General features: G+C 36.1%; 1 protein-coding gene across 6 annotated transcripts in view; it reads right to left on the bottom strand.

The window, feature by feature from the left end:
• Window positions 1–548: 548 nt before the first annotated feature.
• Window positions 549–22630, bottom strand: part of POLR3G (RNA polymerase III subunit G) — a 43511-nt gene continuing 21429 nt past the window's right edge. For 5 of the 6 annotated variants that reach the window (XM_042989795.1, XM_042989800.1, XM_007079758.3 and 2 more), the window contains exons 5-8: window positions 21280–21330; window positions 11204–11286; window positions 6793–6939; window positions 549–1315 (exon numbers count right to left, since the gene is read on the bottom strand). In XM_042989795.1, coding sequence (XP_042845729.1) covers window positions 1229–1315; window positions 6793–6939; window positions 11204–11286; window positions 21280–21330 — 368 coding nt within the window. In that variant the 3' untranslated portion in view covers window positions 549–1228. The remainder of the gene's footprint in view (window positions 1316–6792; window positions 6940–11203; window positions 11287–21279; window positions 21331–22630) is intronic. The other variant, XM_042989806.1, reaches the window with a different exon arrangement.

The following is a 22630-nucleotide window of genomic DNA, read 5'->3' as shown; positions in this document are numbered from 1 at the left end:
ACAAAATGGCACAATATAAATTTTCTCCAATCTTCCCCTCCAGAATACACGATGGGAAATCAGATTATAATATATTTTTTGAGGAAAATATGGTTGATTTTTAAAACTTTTAAATCACTTACCAAGCTACAATTTTTTAGAGGGTGATCAAATTAAAATTAAGTGATCATTTCTATAAGGTATGAATGAATACATACAGCAAATTTTGGTTGGTGTTTAAGCAATTTTTGTAGGAAATAGTTTACAGGTGGAGAAACTAAGGCACAGAAAACCAAGCTGATTTTCAAGACTGAGTCTAATGGTAAAGGCAGAAATAGAATTTGGCTGTGATTCTCAAGGTTAGAGGGTAACAGGTAATACATTCCCTAAAGAGAAAATTTATTCCTTTTGGTAGGTAACATTAATCATCTAAAAATACATAATATGAATTCCCTTGAAAATCTTTGGCATTTGTGTGTCTTTGGAGGCTGAGGGTTTTTCGGTATTTTCCCTGCCAAAATAGAAAAAAAGCAGGGGAGCTAGTTTTTAATAAACAAAAAAGATTGATCTTGATTTTAAAATGACCTGAGTTTTATTCTGCACTGTGATATAAATCACTTGGGTAACTAGGAGTCCTATGAAATTTAACAGCAGCCACTACACCTCAAAAATCTGGCATTTTCCCCAGCGTGTATATTTTTGATCACAAAACTTCCAATCTCATAAATTACACCGTTGTGAACTCAGGTAGGTTTATGTAGTCGTAGCACAGAACATACCATGTAAAAGTAAAAGATAAAATTATTTTCAAGTTTCTTTGTTTTTAAAGTGCTCCTTGTGCAGTATTAATCAATGTTCAGATTACAGAAATCCACTATGATGACCAGTACTAGTTTTACAACAGATCAAGTTAAACAAGAATAATTTGTTCAAGTATGAATACATAGATTAAAAGATGCAAAAACTCTAGGCACATTCAAATCTGAATAATACAAAAAAAAAAAAAAATCCACTTGAACACATAAGAGGCATGACAGGGTGTTGAGAAGGAATGTCAGAGCATCAGAGACTAACTGGTAAGGTACCTAGTATGTAAACTCAATGTGGTTCCGAGTGTTTTGACAGCAAATATTTGTCTAACAAAACAGGAACAAAAATACAATACTCATTCCTTATCAGAAGTAGAAAACAAGTCTGTCCAAATATTTAGAAGCTGTATCATAAAGATATTTTTGGAGACATTCCATAGCTAATAGGTTGCTTCATCCATGTTGTCATCACTGTCTGCACCAAAATCATCTCCATCTTCAAAGTATGAATTAATGTAGTCATTTTCCTAAGTGAAGTGAGAAATTTCTCAGTTAACATTAAAATGAATTAGTAACATTATTAAACATCATTTAGGCTGTCCCTTTAATCTTAATTTATGAATATCAAATCTGGGTAATAAAATATATCCCGCCTTAAAAAAGTCTCTGCTATTTCATCTCCTTAAAAAATATTTTTCACTCCCATCTACCTGTGCTGCTTTCCACAAGACCATCACCTCCTACTATTCTCAGGCACCAACTAGTTAAGAGAAAATGAAGGAATGTCCGTTACTCCTTAGTAGAATGATACATCGAATTCATTATACCTCAGTAAGATGATACAGGGTTTAGTTAGCCAAACCACCAATTAGTTACTCCAAACAAATGTACAATCAAGAAACAAAGCCAATTTACATTAACATTCAAGTACACCAGAACTGAGGTTTTCAGTCCTGGTGTGTAATTGAGCAAAAGTAGAGGGATTTTTGCTTTCTATCAAAATACAAGCCTCAAGATACCAAAAAAAAACCTAGAAAATGCCATATTCCATCCGGGAGCCCTCAGTTTCCTTGAGGTTAAGAGGGATTAAACTCCTGGGAACATTTCAATTATTAAGACAGGGTAAGACTATTATCCATGTAAATGATTCCTGATATTTCTGTGCTATCAAAAATTTAAAAATCCATTTTGGATATGGATTAAAAGAAATTTAAGAGCATTATTAACCAATTCCAGTGTATGGGATGTATCTGGATTTTGATTGGAACAAACAAAAAAAATTTGGCGGACAATTGAAAATATTTGAACATTGGCTTAATATTTGATGATATTAAGGATATTAGGTGTACTAATGATGTTGTGATGTTGTTAAAGAGTCCTTATTTTTTAGTCCATACTGAAATATTTATGGATGAAATGATACAATGCCTGGGATTTGCTTTATAATAATCCAAGGTGGATGGGGAATGGAAGTGGGGTGGGATAGGAGTGGACTGGGTGAATGAATGGGTGGTTGAAAGACTGGCTATAAACTAATGATTGTTAAAGCTGGGTGATAAGTCCATAGATGTTTATTTTACTAGTTACTAGATTTTTGTACATCATTGAAATCTGCCATAAACATATTAATCTGCATTTCTACTCTCTATAACAGGAGTTACGATACAGTAACAAAATAGAGACTATTCTCTAAAGAAAGGCATCTGGATTTCAGCTTTATAAGTATCTATGTGGTGGGATTTTTTACTATGTAAGTTTATATAAATAATGCAAGACAACTTGCATTATTCAGATATAGATTTCATTACTTTGTCTTCCCTCAACACTGTTAAGTTTCTATATCCAGTAAGTTTCCATATCATCTCCAGTAAGATGGCCTGGTTTCTCTGTTGCCAAGAAATCTAATGATGTCTGGAAATATGGCTGAAGCCTGGGGCTAGTGTACAGGGGAGGTGTGGCATGGTTGAGAGTTCAAATGAACCTGACTGTAAATGAAATTGGAAGGGATACTCCACTATTCCAAATCAAGCACATGCAATTTATGCTTTAGACATGAGCACCTCCAAGTACATTCAGTGATTCACAATAGGTAATTTCGTGATGTTAATAATATTGATACAGGTACAAAGTGAGAACTTGTTGAAACTGATGGCTTAAATGGTTCTTGGCTTTCATTTGAACGCTTGATTTTTTTCTTTAATAACAATATTCACAAGACCGAGGAAAGAAAAAGTCTGTATTTCTTGAATTTTACATAGAGGTGTTATATAGATAGTTTTATATATATATTTAAATATATATATATAAATAACTATATATGGTTGCTCCATTTACTCTTCAGAAACAATGCTTATCAAATCCTCAATACATCAAGTAAGTTAATTAGCATGATTTTTTCATTAATTGACTGCTAAAAAGAGTAAAGAATAAATATAGAAAAGTCTTTAATCTCCCCTCTTCATCCTTCACCCAGCCTCATACTCAAAACAGGTATCATTTCTCTATTAAAGTGGAAACATATTTATATAAACTGTTTAGTGCTTTGCTAAGGCCTAACACAGAATTCTGAAACTACTCGAATCCTGATGTCTGTTATTTTTGTTAGGAAAGATCTTACTCTCAACAGAGCTCACCTCAAGCAGACTTTATAAGCAGAGCATTCCAAAAGCCAGCCTTGTCTAGAAAACAAGCCACTAGCCACTAAAAGCTAATAGCATGCCATGACCCCCAAGACCAGTTATGACACTCAAAAATGTCTCCAAATATTACCAGATATACCTTAGAGGGCAAAATTACCACTGGTAGAGAACCACTGGTTCATAGCAACAAACTTTCAAACATGGTCTAACCATGGCTCCTTCCAATCCAAGCAACTGGGCTTTCTAAAATACAAATATGATAAAACTACTCTACCGCTTAAAACCCTTCAATGGCTCCCCACAGCACTAAGGGTAAGGTAATATTGTTCAGCCTGGTACTTAAGATCCCCCCCTTTTTTTTGTCTCCGGCTTCATGTCTCCACACACCCCCACTTACATCCTCCAGCCTAGCCATACTGACTCACCTGGTCAATTACACTAGTATGCTAAACCCTCCTCGCCTGCAAGCCTTCTCCACGCTCTTTCCTCTATCTGTAATTATCTTCCACTCCATTTTTCATCTTGATGTAATTTAGTCTTCAGATTGTCTTTTTTGAGATACCTTCTTTCATATCATTAAAATGGAGTTTGGTGCCCTTCTTACGTACCCTTGTAACATCCTGAACTACGTATTACACCATAGCATTATTCATTATATTATAATTGTCTCTTCTCTTGTGTGTCTCCCCACTAGACCAATATCCTTGATGGGAGAACTGTATCAGATCCTGATATTCCCCATGTCTAGTACAATTCTAAGAACCACTTAGTATAAAAACACACTGAATGAAAGAAAATGAGTAATAGGTATATATAGGGCAACTAAAACTTTGGATAAGGATGCATACAGGGAGACTGTAGAGAGAAAAGGAAATCCAAAGGAAGAACTCTGAAGAATACTAACATTTAAAGATGAGAAAAGAAAGAACTCAAAAGAGACCACGAAAAGGTACCAGACTAGGAGAAAAACAGGAAGTGTTGTGTCACAAAAACCCAGAAAAGGAACAATGTTTGCCTATGTCTTAGCATCCAGCACAACGCCTGGCATATAGCTGATGCCATAATTGCCTTAATTTGTTGAATTTAAATAAAGGAAATAATATTTTAATCATGATGTTGTGAGAGTGTTAAATGTTGCAGAAAAGTCAAGTGAAATAAGGACTAAATTTTATTTATTGGTGAACTTGGTGGCAATAATTTTAAGAGCATGTAGGCGGAAATCAGATGAAAAAGAACTAAATACAGGAGGTTACAGGGCAGTGAGCAAGTGAAGCAAGCTAAACAACTTCCCAGGACACAGCAGCACATTTGGAGGGGAATCATAATGAGAGATGAACATGTTTTTGTTTGTTTGTTTTTTTTAATTTTTTTTTTAACCTTTATTTATTTTTGAGAGACAGAGACAGAGCATGAGCAGGGGAAGGGCAGAGAGAGAGAAGGAGACACAGAATCTGAAGCAGACTTCAGGCTCTGAGCAAGCTGTCAGCACAGAGCCCGATGTGGGGCTCAAACCCACAAACCATGAGATCATGACCTGAGCTGAAGTCGGATGCCCAACCGACTGAGCCACCCAGTCGCTCCGAGAGATGAACATGTTTTAATGCATGAATGGAAAATATGAGTAGGAAAAGAGATTGAAAATATGAAAAGGGAAATGACATGAGGATTATGGTTCCCACCCCCAAAAAGGCAAGACAGTTCCAAATACGATGAAGCCTATTTCTTCCACTGGAAAAACAAACAAACAAAAAAACAAAAACAAAAACAAGGAGGAAAGACATTTAGTCTGAAGGCAGAGGACATGAAATTATGGGAGTATCTTCTTGATGGCTTCATTTTCTGTATGAAGATGCTATTATCTGCTAAGAGTGAAAGGAAAGGTAGTCAAGGAGAGGGATTAAGAAGAAAAGAGATGATCTAAAATAACTGCCGTAGACAGAGGATTTGACAAGAGAAACAGAGAAATCATGTAAGCCAACAAAAAGGGGCTAGTGTTGTTTTAGTGGCATGGGTTCCTGTGATTCCTCAAAAAAGCTCAATAGGCAGTTTGGAGGGGAAAAGCGGAGACAGTGGAACTGATCACAGGTTACTTTGATCTCAACTGGGTGCTGGGAGGACAAGGGAAGAGAGGAATGGCAAGAAAGCAGTTAAAGGGTGAGCAAGGGTCTAGGTCCCTTAGGGAAGGAAATTAAGACAAGGAACCAATGAAAGGGAAATAGAGAATCAGAGAGCCTGGCAGTCTCAAACATGTCAGAGTGTAGGAATAAAAAAGTGAATGATCCGGAAAGAAAGCTGGAGACAGGTTTAATTTTAAAATGTTTAAATTTAAAATTTATCTGGAAGAATAAAGAATACTCAGGAAAATTCTTCCAAAAATGTTAATAATCAGAACCTTCTATTAATTGCATCAGCAGAGTGATGGTTCAAAACCAGATCTCAGAAATACATCTAAGTCGAAGTGAGAATCTGAGAGCTGATACAGGGGAATTTCAAACCAGTGAAGAAAGAAAAGTGTTTAATAAATGAGGTTAGCGGCTGGCTAGCCATTTGGAGATAGATAAAAATGGATCCAGACCTCTCCCTTTATACCAATGTAAATTTAAAAAAAAAAAATCCAAAATTTAATGTAAACTAATTAAAGCATATAATAAAGATTTCATAGCTGTAGCAGTTTCAGGTAAAGAAAAGATTCGGCGGCATGTGAGGAGCGAAAATGGAGTGAAAAAAAAGTGCACTGTCATGGAGAAAAAACTCTCAGCCTAGGACTACTGTAAGAGGTATCTAAGTCCCAAAGATGCCATAACCAACAAAGTTAATCTACTCAAAAATAAATAACAAAAATGACTGTCTCTATTTTGAAATGCACCATGTTTCTAAAAGTGAGAAATCCCAAACCCAAACCGCTAAGTCCTGCCTCAGTCGGATACTTGGGGTTGGATCATACATGTTCCCCGACAGGGTCCACATGCACTTTGGGATTTAAAACATGATGGTATGCATTGCAGGGATTTCCTCTTCAGACTCTGAATTTAGTGACTAAGTCCTTAATTACTGTCATTGCTGATTTAAAATTTTATGTAGATAAATTTTAAACGAATCTGATCAATTTCCTTAACTTGTGGACTTCCACTTACAAACTTGCCTCTGGAGTTATTTTTACCTCCTACATTCAGTTTAGTATCATTATTTCAATGCAATAATAATTCTCTTGACACTAAGGAATTGATAGCAGTGATAATGATACATCCCTGGTACCCATCAACTTGGTTTTGGTTTGTTATTTTAATTATATAGCATATATCTGAATCTCATTAGATAATCCTTAAACTTAGTAACTTTGTTACCATCCTCCAATAGACCATTACCTCTTCTTGCTCTTCTTCATCATACTCCTCTTGTTCTGCAGCATCATCATCCTCATCATCATCACCTTCTTTATTTTTCTCTTTGCTTCCTTCTTTCTCTTCATTTTCCTCATCTGATTTTTCACCATCACCTCTCTTTTCCAATTCCTGGTATAAATGAACTTCATTAATTAAAAAAATTTTTATTTTATTTTTTTCTGAGAGAGAGAGAGAGGGAGACAGAGAAGGAGAGCACATGGGTAGGGGAGGGGCAGAGGGAAAGGATCCAAAGTGGGCTCTGTGCTCATAGGCTGACAGCAGCAAGCCCGATGTGGGGCTCGAGCTCATGAACTGTGAGTTCACGACCTGAGCGGAAGTTGGATGCCCAACCAACTGAGCCAGCTAGGCGCCCCTGAACTTCATTAACTTAAATGGAATTCACTAGACTTTAACCTCCCTGCTTAGCTCAGGAGAATATAGTTAACCTATCATCTTATTCTAAAACTCCAGGCCACCACCTAGGAAACTGTGAGTTCACTCAAGAAAGGAGGAACTCTTGGGGTGCCCAGGTGGTTCAGTCAGTTAAGCGTCCGACTTCGGCTCGGGTCATGACCTCACAGTTTGTGAGTTCGAGCCCCACATCAGGCTCTGTGCTGACAACTCGGAGCCTGGAGCCTGCTTCAGATTCTGTGTCTTCCCCCTCTCTATATTCCTCCCCTGCTTATGCTCTGTGTCTATCTCTTAATATAAACATTTTTAAAAAATTAAAAAAAAAAAGGAGGGACTCTCTGTCTTGTCATTACACTAGCATTTACTTTGTTTTTGTTAGTTCATAACTAGATCTCAGGTGTTGCTAGGGTATCAGCTCTAATGCACAATGCTTTGTTTTTATGATTTCCTTCCTACCTCCTTCTAAAATACTGAGTTGATTCAGTTTATGGAGAGACACTTTCAGGATGTTATTCTCTTATCCTTCCAACATGAAAGGAGAAAAGAGAATATAATGATAACATTTCAAAATGCCTGTTTAATTTATTTTGAGAGAGAAGGGGCAGAGAGAGAGGGAGAGAGAATTCCAAGCAGACTCCGCACCAGCAGCACAGTGCCCAATGCAGGTCTCGAACTCACCAACTGTGAGATCATGACCTGAGCCAAAGCAAAATCAAGAGTCAAATGCTTAACTGACTGAGCCACCCAGGTGCCCTTTATTTATTTATTTTTAAAGTAAACTTTATTCTCAACCTGGAGCTTGAACTCAGGACCCTGAGATCAAAAGTTGAATGCTCTCTGGGGTGCCTGGGTGGCTCAGTCGGTTAAGCGACTGACTTCAGCTCAGGTCATGATCTCCTGGTTCGTGAATTCGAGCCCTGCGAATATAAAATAGTGTTTATAGATCTTCTGAAGTGTCTGTAAATACATACACACATACCCACATATAATGATGCTATGTTGACATTAACATATGGAGTTTTTTCTTTTCTATTTTAATCACATTGCAGTAAAGAGGCCTACAACCCATGAATATTGTGTAGTTAAAAGAAAACTGTGCTATGTTTATTTAACTCTGTGAAAAGTATACACTATATCTGAAAAATCCTGCTATTAGCTATTATTTCACAATTAGATATACACTTATTCAAGCTAATTAAGGAAAATATTTTTCAAATATAGAATTCATTCAGTGCTGTGTATGACTAGGAAGTCTTTATTTCCATTACTGCCACCTCAGATATCTTTAAATAAATAACAACTTTATTTCTACCACGTAGATCTAAATCAGACCCATAAAATACTTAAATCGGTGAACTATTGCAGATAACTGCAATTTAAAAAAATGATCTCAGAGCCACACACATTCTCCCACTACTTTATTCTTTTTGTGTTAAACTACTATTTTTGGTTTGTCTGCTTATTAGTCTCCACTTTCTCCTCTGTGAGATTTAACTATTTACCCCTACTATCTTACAGATTTGTTGTAAGAATAATGTGATTGACATAACATGAAAACACTTTGCAAACAGTTAACTTATAGAAAGGGAACAGTTCTTCTAGTTTAAATAATACATAGCTACCCTACAGAGAGGCCTTCCTGTAAATCAAACAAATACAAGCTCAAATATTAGTTTACTGCTGTCTGATTATTCACACATTAATCATGAGATCTGACTGTATGTTACTCCTTCTCCATCCACAGAAGCTTTTTTTTTTTAAGTATTTATTTATTTTGAGAGAGACAGCACGAGGATGGGAGGGGGAGAGAGAGAGGGAGAGACAATCCCAACCAGGCTCCATGCTGTCAGCACAGAATCCCATGTGGGGCTCAATCCCACGAACTGAGAGATCATGACCTGAGCCAAAACCAAGAGTCAGCCGCTTAACTGACTGAGCCACCCAGGCGCCCCCAAATAAATTTTATTATAATAAATTTGCAACTACTTTTGCTAAAGAAATGAAACAATAATAGAGTCATCCAGAAGCTAATTTTACTCTTTAACTCAGAGTTAATAAAGCTAACTCATTTAGATTTCTAGATTTAAAACTCTAATTTTAACAATGTGCAAAATGAAAAAGGTGTTTGTAGAAAACCTGGAAGCATCATTTGTTCTGATGAGACTACATTCAGATCAATCTTCCTTATAGCACATGTCATACGCAGTTTTGAGAAGATTTGACAACAGTCTGAATCTGTGTTCAGTTAATATAAGTTGGCAAGTTCTGCAACCTCATCCATCATTCTACCACAGTTAAACCTGACAGTTATCACTTTTCCTTCAATATCCTCCTGGCTTTATTTTCATACATGTTACCTCCAGCTCAAGTACTAGTTAAAAAATAAAATAACAAATATGAGTTTCTGTTACCACATAGCTATGCCAACTTGACCAAACAAGTAAAAGTTTTATTTATTTTTATTTTTTAATGTTTATTTTATTTTTGAGGGAGAGAGAGAGAGAGAGAGAGAGAACGTGTGCGAGCCAGTGGGGGAGGGGCAGAGAAGAGGGGGACAGAGGATCTGAAGCAGGCTCCATGCTGACAGCAGAGAACCTGATGTGGGGCTTAAACTCAGGAACTGTGAGATCATGACTTGAGCTGAAGTTGGACGCTTAACCAACTAAGCCATCCAGGTGCCCCAACAAGTAAAAGTTTTAAAGCCTTGACTTCCTCAATTGGTATAACCTCCATTGAGAGTGATCTGTCAATATTCATCCCTATTTTCTAATACACATAAGAATTGACCCAAGAAATGCACTTCAAGAAATCTACTTTACGTATGTATAATGACATACTTAATATGAATTCACTACAGCACTGTTTATAATAGCAAAACACTAGATGAAACATTAAGTCCATCAATTGGGTATTGGTTCAATAAACTATGGTTCATTCTTATAGGGTAGGCAAAAAAGGAGAAAAAAAAAAAGAATGAGGCAAGTCTATACAGACTGACACAGAATCATCTCCAATTGATTACAAGTAATAAAATGAAAATGCAGAAGAGTGTAACATGCTAACTTTTGTCTTTAAAACGAAAAAGAAAAAAATCTGTATTTGTTATACATAAAATATTTCTGAAAGATCTGTAAGAAACAGGGAATACTGATTGTCTACAAGGGGGGAACCGGATGGTTAGGCGCAAGAATGGGAGGAGAAATTTTCAGTTTATTAACCTTTTGGATACTTTCTCTTTTTTATTTTTGAAATATTAAAAACAATGAAGATATAAACTTAAGTTCTATAAGATGTACTTTTCTCTCAAAGCACTCAACATGAGACAGAAAAAAAGCATTAAAAAAGTACATATACAATAATAGGAAAAAACAATGAGAGGTTTTTAAAAGAAATACATTTCAGGGGGTGCCTGGGTGGCTCAGTCGGTTAAGAGTCTAACTCTTGACATTCGCTCAGGTCATGATCTTGCAGTTGTGAGACGAGCCCTAGGTCGATCTCTGCAGTAAGCATGGAGCCTGCATGAGATTCTCTCTCTCCCTCTCTGCCCCTTCCCTTTTTGTGCGTATGCACTCTGTCTCTGTCTTTCTCTCACAATAAATAAACTTAAAAAATAATTTAAAAATATTTTTAAAAAATACATTTTAGGTATATAACTCTTTTGTGTTTCTTTCCAATACATAATTCCAATGCCAGGGGAAAATAAGAATACACAGACATTCAAGGGGAAAATAGGATACATGGAAAAGGAAGTAGGCGACAGAAGGTAAGGTAAGTTGACAGGTAAGTGGTAATGAAGGACAGGATGGAGCCTCCTTATCTACCAGCCAACAATGTTCAAATCTTTCTAGTTACCCTGTGTGCTGGGATTGGTTGTGCCAAATCTAGGTACGATTAACAAGTGAGAGAAGGTGTAAAGAGTGAAGAAGGTGAAGGAGGCATGATACTTTTACAGCTTGCTCTTACAGTAAGAAGAAAACCTTACCTCGATTTTTTTCAATACATCTGCAGTATTAGTGAGTGACGCGCCTTTGCCCGTAGCCTTTGCTTTTTGGGATTTGGGGCCTGCTAAAGTAAAACCGCTGTTAACACATATTTCTATAACAGAAACTGTGTATTATATTTCATATGCTGTCTAGCATAGTGATATGTCCTACTGGGCAGTCATCCAATTTGCACACTGAATTTTCCAAAAGAATAACAAAATCAATCAGCATGCCTCCCCAATTTTCCATGATCAGGAGTCAACGATAATCACTTAATAGGAAGTTTTTTAAGACCGTAACCACATATCTTTTTACTAGTACTGAAAATCTGTACTGGCAATTAATGTTATTAAGCCCAAACTGCTAAAATGTTACTTCAGGAAGAAGCACCAGAGGACCAGTGAAAGAATCTCACAAATATATCATCTGCATTGGCTTCTTGGTCACTGATTGGTGTACTTTGTTTTAAGTAGGGCAATTTGACCAGGTTTGGAAAATAAAAAAACAAGTGCAGAATAAATAAATAAATAAATAACCATTTGTCAATGGTTAAGGAAATGAGAAAGAGGTTATATTCACACAACATAAGCATTATCTTTGGAATGAAGATTAAAATGGCTACCCTGAATATGCCCATTATATGAACCTGAAAAGTCAAAGCAGTATAAATGTTTTAATGGCATTGGGGTAATTTTTTTGAGCCATATAAAAAACATTGCATTTTGAAGCTATTGTAAAACTTCAGGGCATAGAGAATTATTTCACATATAGATCCTTCCAGTCAGTCACCAAGGCATTATGATATGCTACAAAATTGTCCCATTGTGATTGAAAGTATTATAGTCCTTTCCCCAAATCAAGCTAAATACCTAGAAATTGCTTGGCAACACAGGAAAATATAGCTCAGAAATATGTAATTTTGTTAAAGATTAACATTTAACTTATAAAAGAAGAAATTTCTAGATTGTGGTAGATGACCCATAACTGATGGAATTACAATTTACTGTGTTACATACCAAATTGCCCCTCAGGGAATCACTGAACTCAGAACCCCAAACATATTTATGTGAAGTTTCGTTCAAAAAAAGGTGATAGGTAGATTTAATCATGGGTAACTTTTTCTGTTCCCCTTGAGGGTAAAGACTGTTTAATTTGAACTGTAGCACATAAAATATAGTATCATATATGAACTAGATTTCAATATATATTATGATATCGAAATCAGAAAACATTAGCTAAGAATGTAATTTACTCACATAATGAAGTCTTTTTCTCTAAGAATCTTCTGTTGAATTATTTAAATTTCATAACACATAAGTCTGTTTAATGGGTATTATAGAACATGGTCAGGTAAATGAACTTATTAAAAACTACTGATTTCTTGACCAAGAAAGTCAGTTGCCAAAAGGCAACTAAGTATCTTTTGCTATTTATTAAACTGTTTTTACATAATAACTAATTCTTTTATGTACAACTGGGGGAGAAGTGTCAAATTTCCAAAATTTGTTAAAAGACTGTTTTAACCTCAAAACATTAACAGGCATTTTTCCCTCATCTTTGGCCAAATACATGCATATATTTGAATTTTTGTTTGTTTCTTTCAATATCTGCCAACAGCTGGTTCTTCAAGAAAAAAATTTTTCAGCCTTTGGCCCTTTGGGTACTATTTACTTTCATGTAAATCAGTAGAGGCCATCTTAACAAAAAGGAGAGTATAAGTTTACCAGGAATAAAACACAAAAATTATACAATATGCAAAAAAAAAAAAAAAAAAAGCTCAGAATGGAAACAAAGTTTTATGGTTGTTGTTTTGTTTTTTAACAAATGGAAATTCTGACACACTGGAAGTTTTAACTAATAATCAATGTGTATATAAAGTTCCAGGGATGAGTAGTCAGTGGGATATATTTGAAAAAATTAATTTTTCCAAATCAGATACATTCTTTTTGGCTCTTTAAAGTCTGCTACAAATTTACAATCCACTAGGACATGACCAGTATCATTAATGCACATGTTATTATATTGTAAAAATAATATATTTGCCCAATAAAAGCCAAAGGTATAAAAAAACACCAGATAAAACTATTATATCTCAATGTATAATATTTTGGTTTTTAAAAAAAAAATTTTTTTTAACATTTATTCATTTTTTGAGAGACATAGAAAGACAGAGCACAAGTCGGGGAGGGGCAGAGAGAGAAGGAGACACAGAATCCGAAGCAGGCTCCAGGCTCCAAGCTGTCAGCACAGAGCCTGACGCGGAGCTTGAACTCACAAATCATGATCATGACCTGAGCTGAAGTTGGACACTTAACCGACTGAGCCACCCGGGCGCCCCTATTTTGGGTTTTTAACATAATATTTTGTATTCAATCAAGCTAAATATTCTTATATACTGTAGCTTTGAAATGAAACAAAATAGAAATACTTCCACTTTAAATACATGTGTCAGAATTTACCAAATTATATATTCAAATATATGCATTTTATCATATGTCAATGATACCTCAATAAAGCTGTTAAAAAGGGGAGGGGGATCTCTTTCAGCAGACAGGAGATGAAGCAATACTTCCTAACTCATTCTGTGAGGCCAGCATTACCCTAATACCAAAACCAGACAAATATTATAAGTAAGGAAACAGAAGATCAATCTCTCATGAACATATAAGCAAAAATTTTCAACAAAACATTTACCACATCTAATCCCACAATGTATAGAAAGAATAATACATCACGACTAAGTAGGATTTATCTCAGGTATGTAAGGCTGGTTCAATCTTCCCAAATCAATTAACTTAATCCATCAAATTAACAGGCTAAAGAAAAAAAAAATCACATGATCGTATCAACAGATGCACAAAAAGCCTCTGACAAAATCAAACACCCATTCATAACGAAAAACCCTTAGTAAACAAAGAATAGAGGGAAACTTCCTAAACTTGATAAAGAATAGCCACCAAAAAAACGATAGCTACATCTAATGGTGAAAGGCTTGACGTCATACTTAAAGGTGAAAAGTTTAACACTTTCTCACTAAGATTAAGAACCAGGCAAGAAAGTTCCCTCTCACCACTGTTTTTCAACATTGTACTAGAAGTTCTTGCTAATGCCATCAGATAAGGAAAGGATATAAGAGGTAAACAGATTGGGAAGGAAGAAATAAAACTATCTTCGTGCACAGATGACATGATCATCTATGCAGAAAATCTGAAAGAATGAGACCAAAACTCTGGAAACTAATACGTGATTACAGCAGGGTTGCAGGATACAAGGGTAATACACAAAGGTCAATAGCCTTCTTATATACCAACAATGAACCAGTGGAATTTGAAATTAAAAATCTACTACTGTTTACATTAGCACCCCCAAAATGAAACACTTAGATAAAATCTAACAAAATAAGTACATAGTCTATATGAAGAAAACTATAAAACTCTGAAGAATGAAATCAAACATCTAAATAAATGGAGAGATATTACATGTTCACGGATAGTAAGATTCAATACTGTGAAGATGACAGTTCTTCCCACCTTCATCTATAGATTCAATGCAATCTCAATCAAAATCCTAGTAAGTTATTTTATAGTATCAACAAATTGTTTCTAACGTTTAAATGGAGAGGCAAAAGATCTAGAATAGGCATCGCAAAATTGAAGGAAAGAACAAGGTTGGAGGACTGACACTACCAGACTTTAAAACATACTCTAAAGCTCTGATAATCAAGACTTCCCGGTAAAGGTGAAAGAATATACAAAGGTCAATGGAATAGAATAGAGAGCCCAGAAATAGACCCACAAAAATATAGAAAAAGAAGCAAAGGCCATACAATGGAGAAAAGAGTCTTTTCAACAAATGATGCTGGAACAACTAAACTTCCACAAGCAAAAAAAAAGTGAATATAGGGGTGCCTGGGTGGCTCAGTCAGTTAAGTATCCAACTCTGGCTCAGGTCATGATCTCACAGTTTATGAGTTTGAGCCCTACATCAGGCTCTGTGCTGATAGCACAGAACCAGCTTTGGATCCAACTTTGGATCCTCTGTCTCCTTCTCTCTCTGCCTCCCCCTTTCTCTCTCAAAAATAAACAAACATTAAAAAACCTTACACTCTTCACAAAAATGAACTCAAAATGGATCACCACCTAAATACAAAACACAAAACTGTAAAATTCTAGATGACCTTGAGTTTGGTAATTACCTTTTAGATATAACACTAAAGCCATGATCTATGAAAGGAATAACTGATAAGGTGGACTTCATTAAAATTAAAAAATTCTGCTCTGCAAAAGATAATGTCAAGAAAATGAGAAGAAAAACCACAGACTGGGAGAAAATATTTGCAAAAGACGTATCTGATAAAGCACTATTTGAAATAATACAAAAAAATATTGGTCTCTCTTCCCGGTTCCTTGCACAGAACTCCTAAAACCCTTATAATTTCCTAAGTGATAAAAACACTAGAAGCATCTTTTGTTCTCATATTTAGTCTTTGACCTTAGTTCTGGCAGAGTTCCTAATCCCTTGAAATTTACTGCGTGATAGGAGTGTCTTTTGTTCTAAGGAGACAACTCTTGGGGGCTCCTAGACAGCTTCAGGATAAGGGCACAAGACAGATCAAACCATGATTAAAAGCCTGGAATTTTCAGCTCCATTCTCCATTCCCCTGGAGTGGAAAGGGACTTGAGACTGAGTTCATGATTGATCATACTTATGTGATGAAGCCTCTATAAAAATCCCCAAAGTATGGGCGTTTGAGGAGCTTCCAGGTTGGTAAACACATTCACATGCTGGGAAGGTGGGGCACCCCAGCTCCAGGGAGACAGAAAAGTTCCTGTGTTAGGAATCGTTCTAGACTTTACTTTATCTACCTTTTCATCTGACTGTTCATCTGTATCCACTATCATATCTTTATTAAATAATAAACCGGTAAACCTAAATGTTTCCTAGGGTTCTGTGAGCTGTTCTAGTAAATGAAATCCAAGTGGGAGGAGGGTCATAGGAACCCCTGATCTGTAGCCAAGTCGGATAGAAATTATGGGTAATCTGGGGAACCTACTACTTGTAATTGGCTTTTGAAGTGGGGAGCTGGACTGAGTCCTTAACATGTGGGGTCTGTGCTAATTACAGTTGATTTTGGAACTGAATTAAATTGTAAGACAGCCAGCTGGTGTTGCAGAGAACTGCTTGGTGTGGGGAAAAAAAATTCCATACACCTGGTGTCAGAAATTTTGTGAATATAGTAGTGGTAGGAGACTAAAGGAGATACAGCAGGAGTAAGCTTTTCTTATAGACTGTTATCCAAGACATACAAAGAACTCCTAAAACTTCACAATAAGAACACACAGACACACACCCACACAAAACATTAAAAAATGGGCCACAGACCTCTTTCCAAACAAGATATACAAATGGCAAATAAATACATTAAAGATACTCCACATCATAAGTCACCAGAGAAGTGCAAATTAAAATAGTAGTGAGATACTTACTATGCACCTATTAGAATGGCCAAAATCCAGAACACTACCACCAAATGCTAGCCAGGATATATAAAATCGGGAACTGTCATTGGTTGCTGGTGGGAATGCAACATGGTAGAGCAACTTTGGAAGACAGTTTGGTGGTTTCTTACAAAGCTAAGTATACTCTTACCATACAATCCAGCAATCATGCTCCCTGGTATTTACTCAAAGGAGTTGAAAACTTATGTCCACACAATAGTGGATGTTTATAGCAGCTTTATTCATAACCCCCAAATCTTGGAAGCCATCAAGATGCCTGTAGTAAGGAAATGCATAAACAAACTGTTGCATATCCAGACAATGCCATATTATTAAGCACTAACAAAAAATGAGCTGTGAAGCCATGAAAAGTCATGGAGGAAAATTAAGTGCTTATTATTAAGTAAAAGAAGTCAATCTGAAAAGACTACATACTGAATGCTTCCAACTATATGACATTTTGGAAACGGCAAAGCTATGAGGACAGTAAAAAGATCAGTGGTTGCCAGGGGTAAGGAGGAGAAAGAGATGAATAGGCAGAGCACAGAGAATTTTTAAGGCAGTGAAAGTACTCTGTATGATATTACAATGGTGCATGCATATCATTATACATTTGCCTTTACCCACAGAATGTACAATACCAAGAGTGAATCCTAATGTAAACTATGGACTCTGTGTAATAATGATATGTCAAGGTAGGATCCGTAATTGTAACAAATGTATCACTCTGGTGGGGGATATTAATAATGGGGGAGGCTATGCATGTATGGGGGCAGGAAGTATAAGGGAAACCTGCACTTACCTGCTCAATTTTGCTGTGAATCCAAAACTGCTCTAAAAAATGAAGTCTATTTCACTCAGATCAATGGAACAGAATAGAGAACCCAGATATGGACCCACAAAGTATGGCCAACTAATCTTTGACAAGGCAGGAAAGAATATCCAATGGAATAAAGACAGTCTTCTTCAGCAAATGGTGCTGGGAAAACTAGACAGCGACATGCAGAAAAATGAACCTGGACTACTTTCTTACACCATACACAAAAATAAACTCAAAATGGATGAAAGACCTAAAAAAACAGGAAGCCATCAAAATCCTCGAGGAGAAGGCAGGCAAAAACCTCTCTGATCTTGGCCACAGCAACTTTTTACTCAACATGTTTTTGGAGGCAAGGGAAACAAAAGCAAAAATGAACTATTGGGACCTCATCAAAATAAAAAGCTTCTGCACAGTGAAGGAAACAATCAGCAGAACTAAAAGGCAACCGACGGAATGGGACAAGGTATTTGCCAATGACATATCAGATAAAGGGTTAGTATCCAAAATCTATCAAGAACTTATCAAACTCAACACCCACAAAACAAGTAATCCAGTGAAGAAATGGGCAAAAGACATGAATAGACACTTCTCCAAAGAAGACATCTAGATGGTCAACTGACACATGAAAAAATGCTCAACATTACTCATCATCAGGGAAATACAAATCAAAACCACAATGAGATACTATCTCACACCTGTCAGACTGGCTAACATTAACAACTCCGGCAACAACAGATGTTGGCAAGGATGCGGAGAAAGAGGATCTCTTTTGCACTGCTGGTAGGAATGCAAACTGGTGCAGCTACTCTGGAAAACAGTATGGAGGTTCCTCAAAAAATTAAAATCGAACTACCCTACAACCCAGCAACTGCACTACTAGATATTTATCCAAAGGATAGAGGTATGCTGTTTCAAAGGGGCACATGCACCCCAATGTTTATAGTGGCACTATCAACAATAAAGTGTGGAAAGAGCATAAATGTCCATCAATGGATGAATGGATAAAGAAGATGTGGGTATATATATATATATATATATATATATATACAATGGAGTACTACTCAGCAATCAAAAAAGAATGAAATCTTGCCATTTGCAACTACCCGGATGGAACTAGAGGGTATTATGCTAAGCGAAATTAGAGAAAGACAAATATCATATGACCTCACTCATATGAGGACTTTAAGATACAAAACAGATAAACATAAGGGAAGGGAAGCAAAAATAATATAAAAACAGGGAGGGGGACCAAACATAAGAGACTCTTAAATATGGAGAACAAACAGAGGGTTGCGGGAGGGAGGATGTGCTAAATCATGGGTAAGGGGCATTAAGGAATCTACTCCTGAAAGCATTGTCACACTATATGCTAACTAACTTGGATGCAAATTAAAAAAAATAAATTAAATAAAATGGTAAAAAAAAAAATGAAGTCTATTTAAAAAGCAAAATGCAAAATACCAGGCCTAAAAAAAAAAGAGAGGGGTAAGGGAGGAAATCTCTTCTCTTAATTGCTAGCCCTATTGTTATTAACCTGTCTGGCTACTTCACTTTTTCTCTCTTTATTCTTTTTTATAAATTTTCCAAATGTTTATTTATTTATTTATTTTCAATTTTTTTCTAATGTTTATTTATTTACTTTTGAGAGAGAGAGAGAGACAGAGCGCAAACGCAGGGGAGGGACAGTGAGAGCTGTCAGCACAGAGCCAGATATGGGGTTGAACTCACGAACTGTGAGATCATGACCTAAGCTGAAGTCAGACCCTTAACGGTCTGAGCTACCCAGGTGCCCCTCTGTTTATTTATTTTTGAGAGAGAGAGAGAGACAGAGAGAGAGACAGACAGAGAGACAGAGAGAGAGTCAGCAGGAGAAGGGCAAAGTGAGAGGGAGACAGATCTGAAGTAAGCTCCAGGCTTTGAGCTGTCAGTACAGAGCCTGACACGAGACTCGAACCCACGGACTGTGATATCATGATCTGAGTTGAAGTCAAGACACTTAACTGACTGAGTCACCCAGGCACCTTTCTTTCTTCCTTTCTTTCTTTCTTTCTTTCTTTCTTTCTTTCTTTCTTTCTTTCTTTCTTTCTTTCTCTTTCTTTCTTTCTTTCTTTCCTTCCTTTCCTTCCTTCCTTTCCTTCCTTCCTTTCCTTCCTTCCTTCCTTCCTTCCTTCCTTCCTTCCTTCCTTCCTTCCTTTCCTCCCTCCCTCCCTCCCTCTTTCTTTCTTTCTTTCTTTCTTTCTTTCTTTCTTTCTTTCTTTCTTTCTTTCTTTCTTTCTTTCTTTCTTTCTTTCATGTTTATTTATTTTTGAGAGAGAGAGACAGAGAATCCCAAGCAGGCTCTGCGCTATCAGCACAGAGCTAAACGGGGCTTGAACTCAAGAACCATGAGATTATGACCAAGTATCAAGAGCTGGACATTCAACTGACTGAGCCATCCAGGCACCTCATTTCTTTAGTCTTCATATCCAAATTTCCCAAACATTCATCTATGCTTGCTGTCCCTTTTTCCTAAATTCCCATTTACTGTTTAATCCATTCCAATCTGAATTCCATGCTTACAAATCTTTTAAAAAGCTCTCGCTGAGGGCAACAATGATCAATAAGTCAAAAATTAGTTTACATTTTCCAATCTGTATCTTACTTGACCTCATAGCAATTTTGTTTAACCTCCTTTAACACTGTTGATCACCATTTGAAATGGTCTGTACTTCTTGCATACTCTTGCTTCTGTGACTCCACTCTCTTCTGGTTCTCCTCTCTCCCTCCCCACCCCTTCTCCTTCCATCTCCTTTCTTTGCTGATTCAACCTCCTCTACCAGCCCATTAAATTTTGGCAGTCCTCCAAGTTTAGGCTTAGGACCTCATTTCTTCTAATTCTCTAATTTCAGCCTAGATAATCTCACCCTTCCTCACAGTTTCAATTATAGCACCTATGCTGATCCCTATCATCTCCATTTTGAAGTCCATCCCCCTGTATCCAACAACATGCTCAACATTTCTATTTGTATATTTCAAAGGAAACTTAAAGACCACTTCTAAACTGTAACTCATGATTTCCCCCCACAAACCTGGTGTTTCTCGGATGTTCTTCTGCCAATTCCATCTTAGTAAATTTACTCATGCAATCCGGGCTCCAATTACATTTCTTCGAAGAAACTTCCTTGACCTCCCACTGAGGACAGTGTGTTTTTATTTAATGTTTTTACTCCATTTGACTGTAAGCCCCATTAAGGCAAGGACTATTCCCACTTTGCTCACTGTTTCATTTCTTTTAGCACAGTGTCTGGCAACAGTAGATTCTCAACAACTATTCACTCAGCGGAATTATGAAAGAACACCACACTGGAAATTTTCACTTTGGTATTTTGTGTGCCACATAAAGTTCTAATCTACCAGTTCCCAAATTTTACCAGTTCCAAATATATGAGTTAAAAACTTAGAATATAGATGGTATAACCATCAAATGCATTTATATGCAAAATTTCAAATTTTCAAAAGTAAAATGTCTACAATAATTGAAAAGTCTTCTCTAGCACATCAAAATTCCATACTTAAAGAACGGAAAAACTAAACAAAGTATCAAAACAAGGCAAAAAACCAACAACAGAAAGTTTTAACACAATAGTCAAAATGTCAAACATATTTTAAGAAAAAGCATTCAGAATGCTGAGTGTAACTTCAGATTGAGAATTCATTCCATAATTAGAATTTGAGCAATAACCTTTTATTACCTGGATTATTACATTAGTCAATGTACCTTTTTTGCACTTTTTCCTTGGCATCATTTCTCTTGGGAGTCTTCTCCAATCTGCATGTACAAAAGAAAAAAAAAATACAACAGTTGCAGTTTCCTCTAGGAATTAGTGGCACTGGATATGACTATTTAAAGGGACATGACAGTTGGTTAATCAGTGAAAATAAAATTTCTTAATATCTGACTGTACAGATTTAGCCTAGGTGATATATTTTCTCCTATGAAAAAAAAAAGAGTTCATTAAAAAGAACTTTGGTGGCTCCCAGCTGGCTCATTTGGAAGAGCATGAGACTCTTTATTTCAGGGTCATGAGTTCAAGCTCCACTTTGAGTGTAAAGAGTATTAAAAAAAAAATAAACATTAAAAAAAAAACTTTGAAATAGTGCTATAAAATTTCTACAACTTTCTGTCAATAGTTATATAGTATTTATCTAATCAATTTTAAATATGGAAATTTTCATAACAAGAAAAATAACGTAGAAAAATTTTGTTAATCATGACATACTGTTGAATAAGAAAAAGTTTCTCAGATAGTAAGTACAGGGGCGCCTGTGTGGTTTGGTTGGTTAGGCCTCTGACTCTTGGTTTTGGCTCAGGTCATGATCTCCATGATCTCATGATCTCATGAGATTGAGCCCCACATCGGACTCTGCGTTGACAGCATGGAGACTGCCAGGGATTCTCTCCATCCCTCTCCCATCCCCAGTCTCAAAATTAATAAATAAATACTTAAAATAAAATAAGACATTCATATAGAATCCCAGTAAAAAATAAACCTAACATATAAATATTTTCATATATTTAATTTTTGTGCAGAGAAAGCTCTAGGTTGGGAACAAAATATTATAGTAATTCTTTATGGGTGTTAGGATTATAGCTGCTTTTCTTATTTATTATTTATGTATTATTTGACCATGCTGTATTTTGTAAGTTTTCTATAGTTGATACGTGTTTCTTGCGTAATAAGGAATTTTTTTTTAAAGTTAAAATATATGACCACAATCCCAACACATGAAAATTAAGCAATTCTAATAATTAACCCAAAACTTTATAATTAAAAATAAAAACAGCCATGGAAAAGTAAATTCACTCTAATAAATAATTTTGACTGCAGGAGGTAAAGAATTTCTCTAATTTATCACTTTCTTTTAATTTTTTTAAATGTTTTATTTTGAGAGAGAGAGAGTGGTGTGCACATGTGTGTGTGTGAGTGCAAACAGGGCAGGGGCAGAGAGAAACAGAGACAGAGGATACAAAGTCAGGGCTCTGCACTGACAACAGAGACCCTGATGCAGGACTCAAACTCATGAACCACGAGATCATGACTGAGCTGAAGTCAGGTGCTTAACAAACA

The sequence above is a fragment of the Panthera tigris genome, chromosome A1 (genome assembly GCF_018350195.1).
Source record: "Panthera tigris isolate Pti1 chromosome A1, P.tigris_Pti1_mat1.1, whole genome shotgun sequence".
Classification (NCBI taxonomy): Eukaryota; Metazoa; Chordata; class Mammalia; order Carnivora; family Felidae; genus Panthera; species Panthera tigris.
Note: the sequence above shows the minus strand (reverse complement) of the source record. Positions and strands in the feature narration are given on the sequence as shown.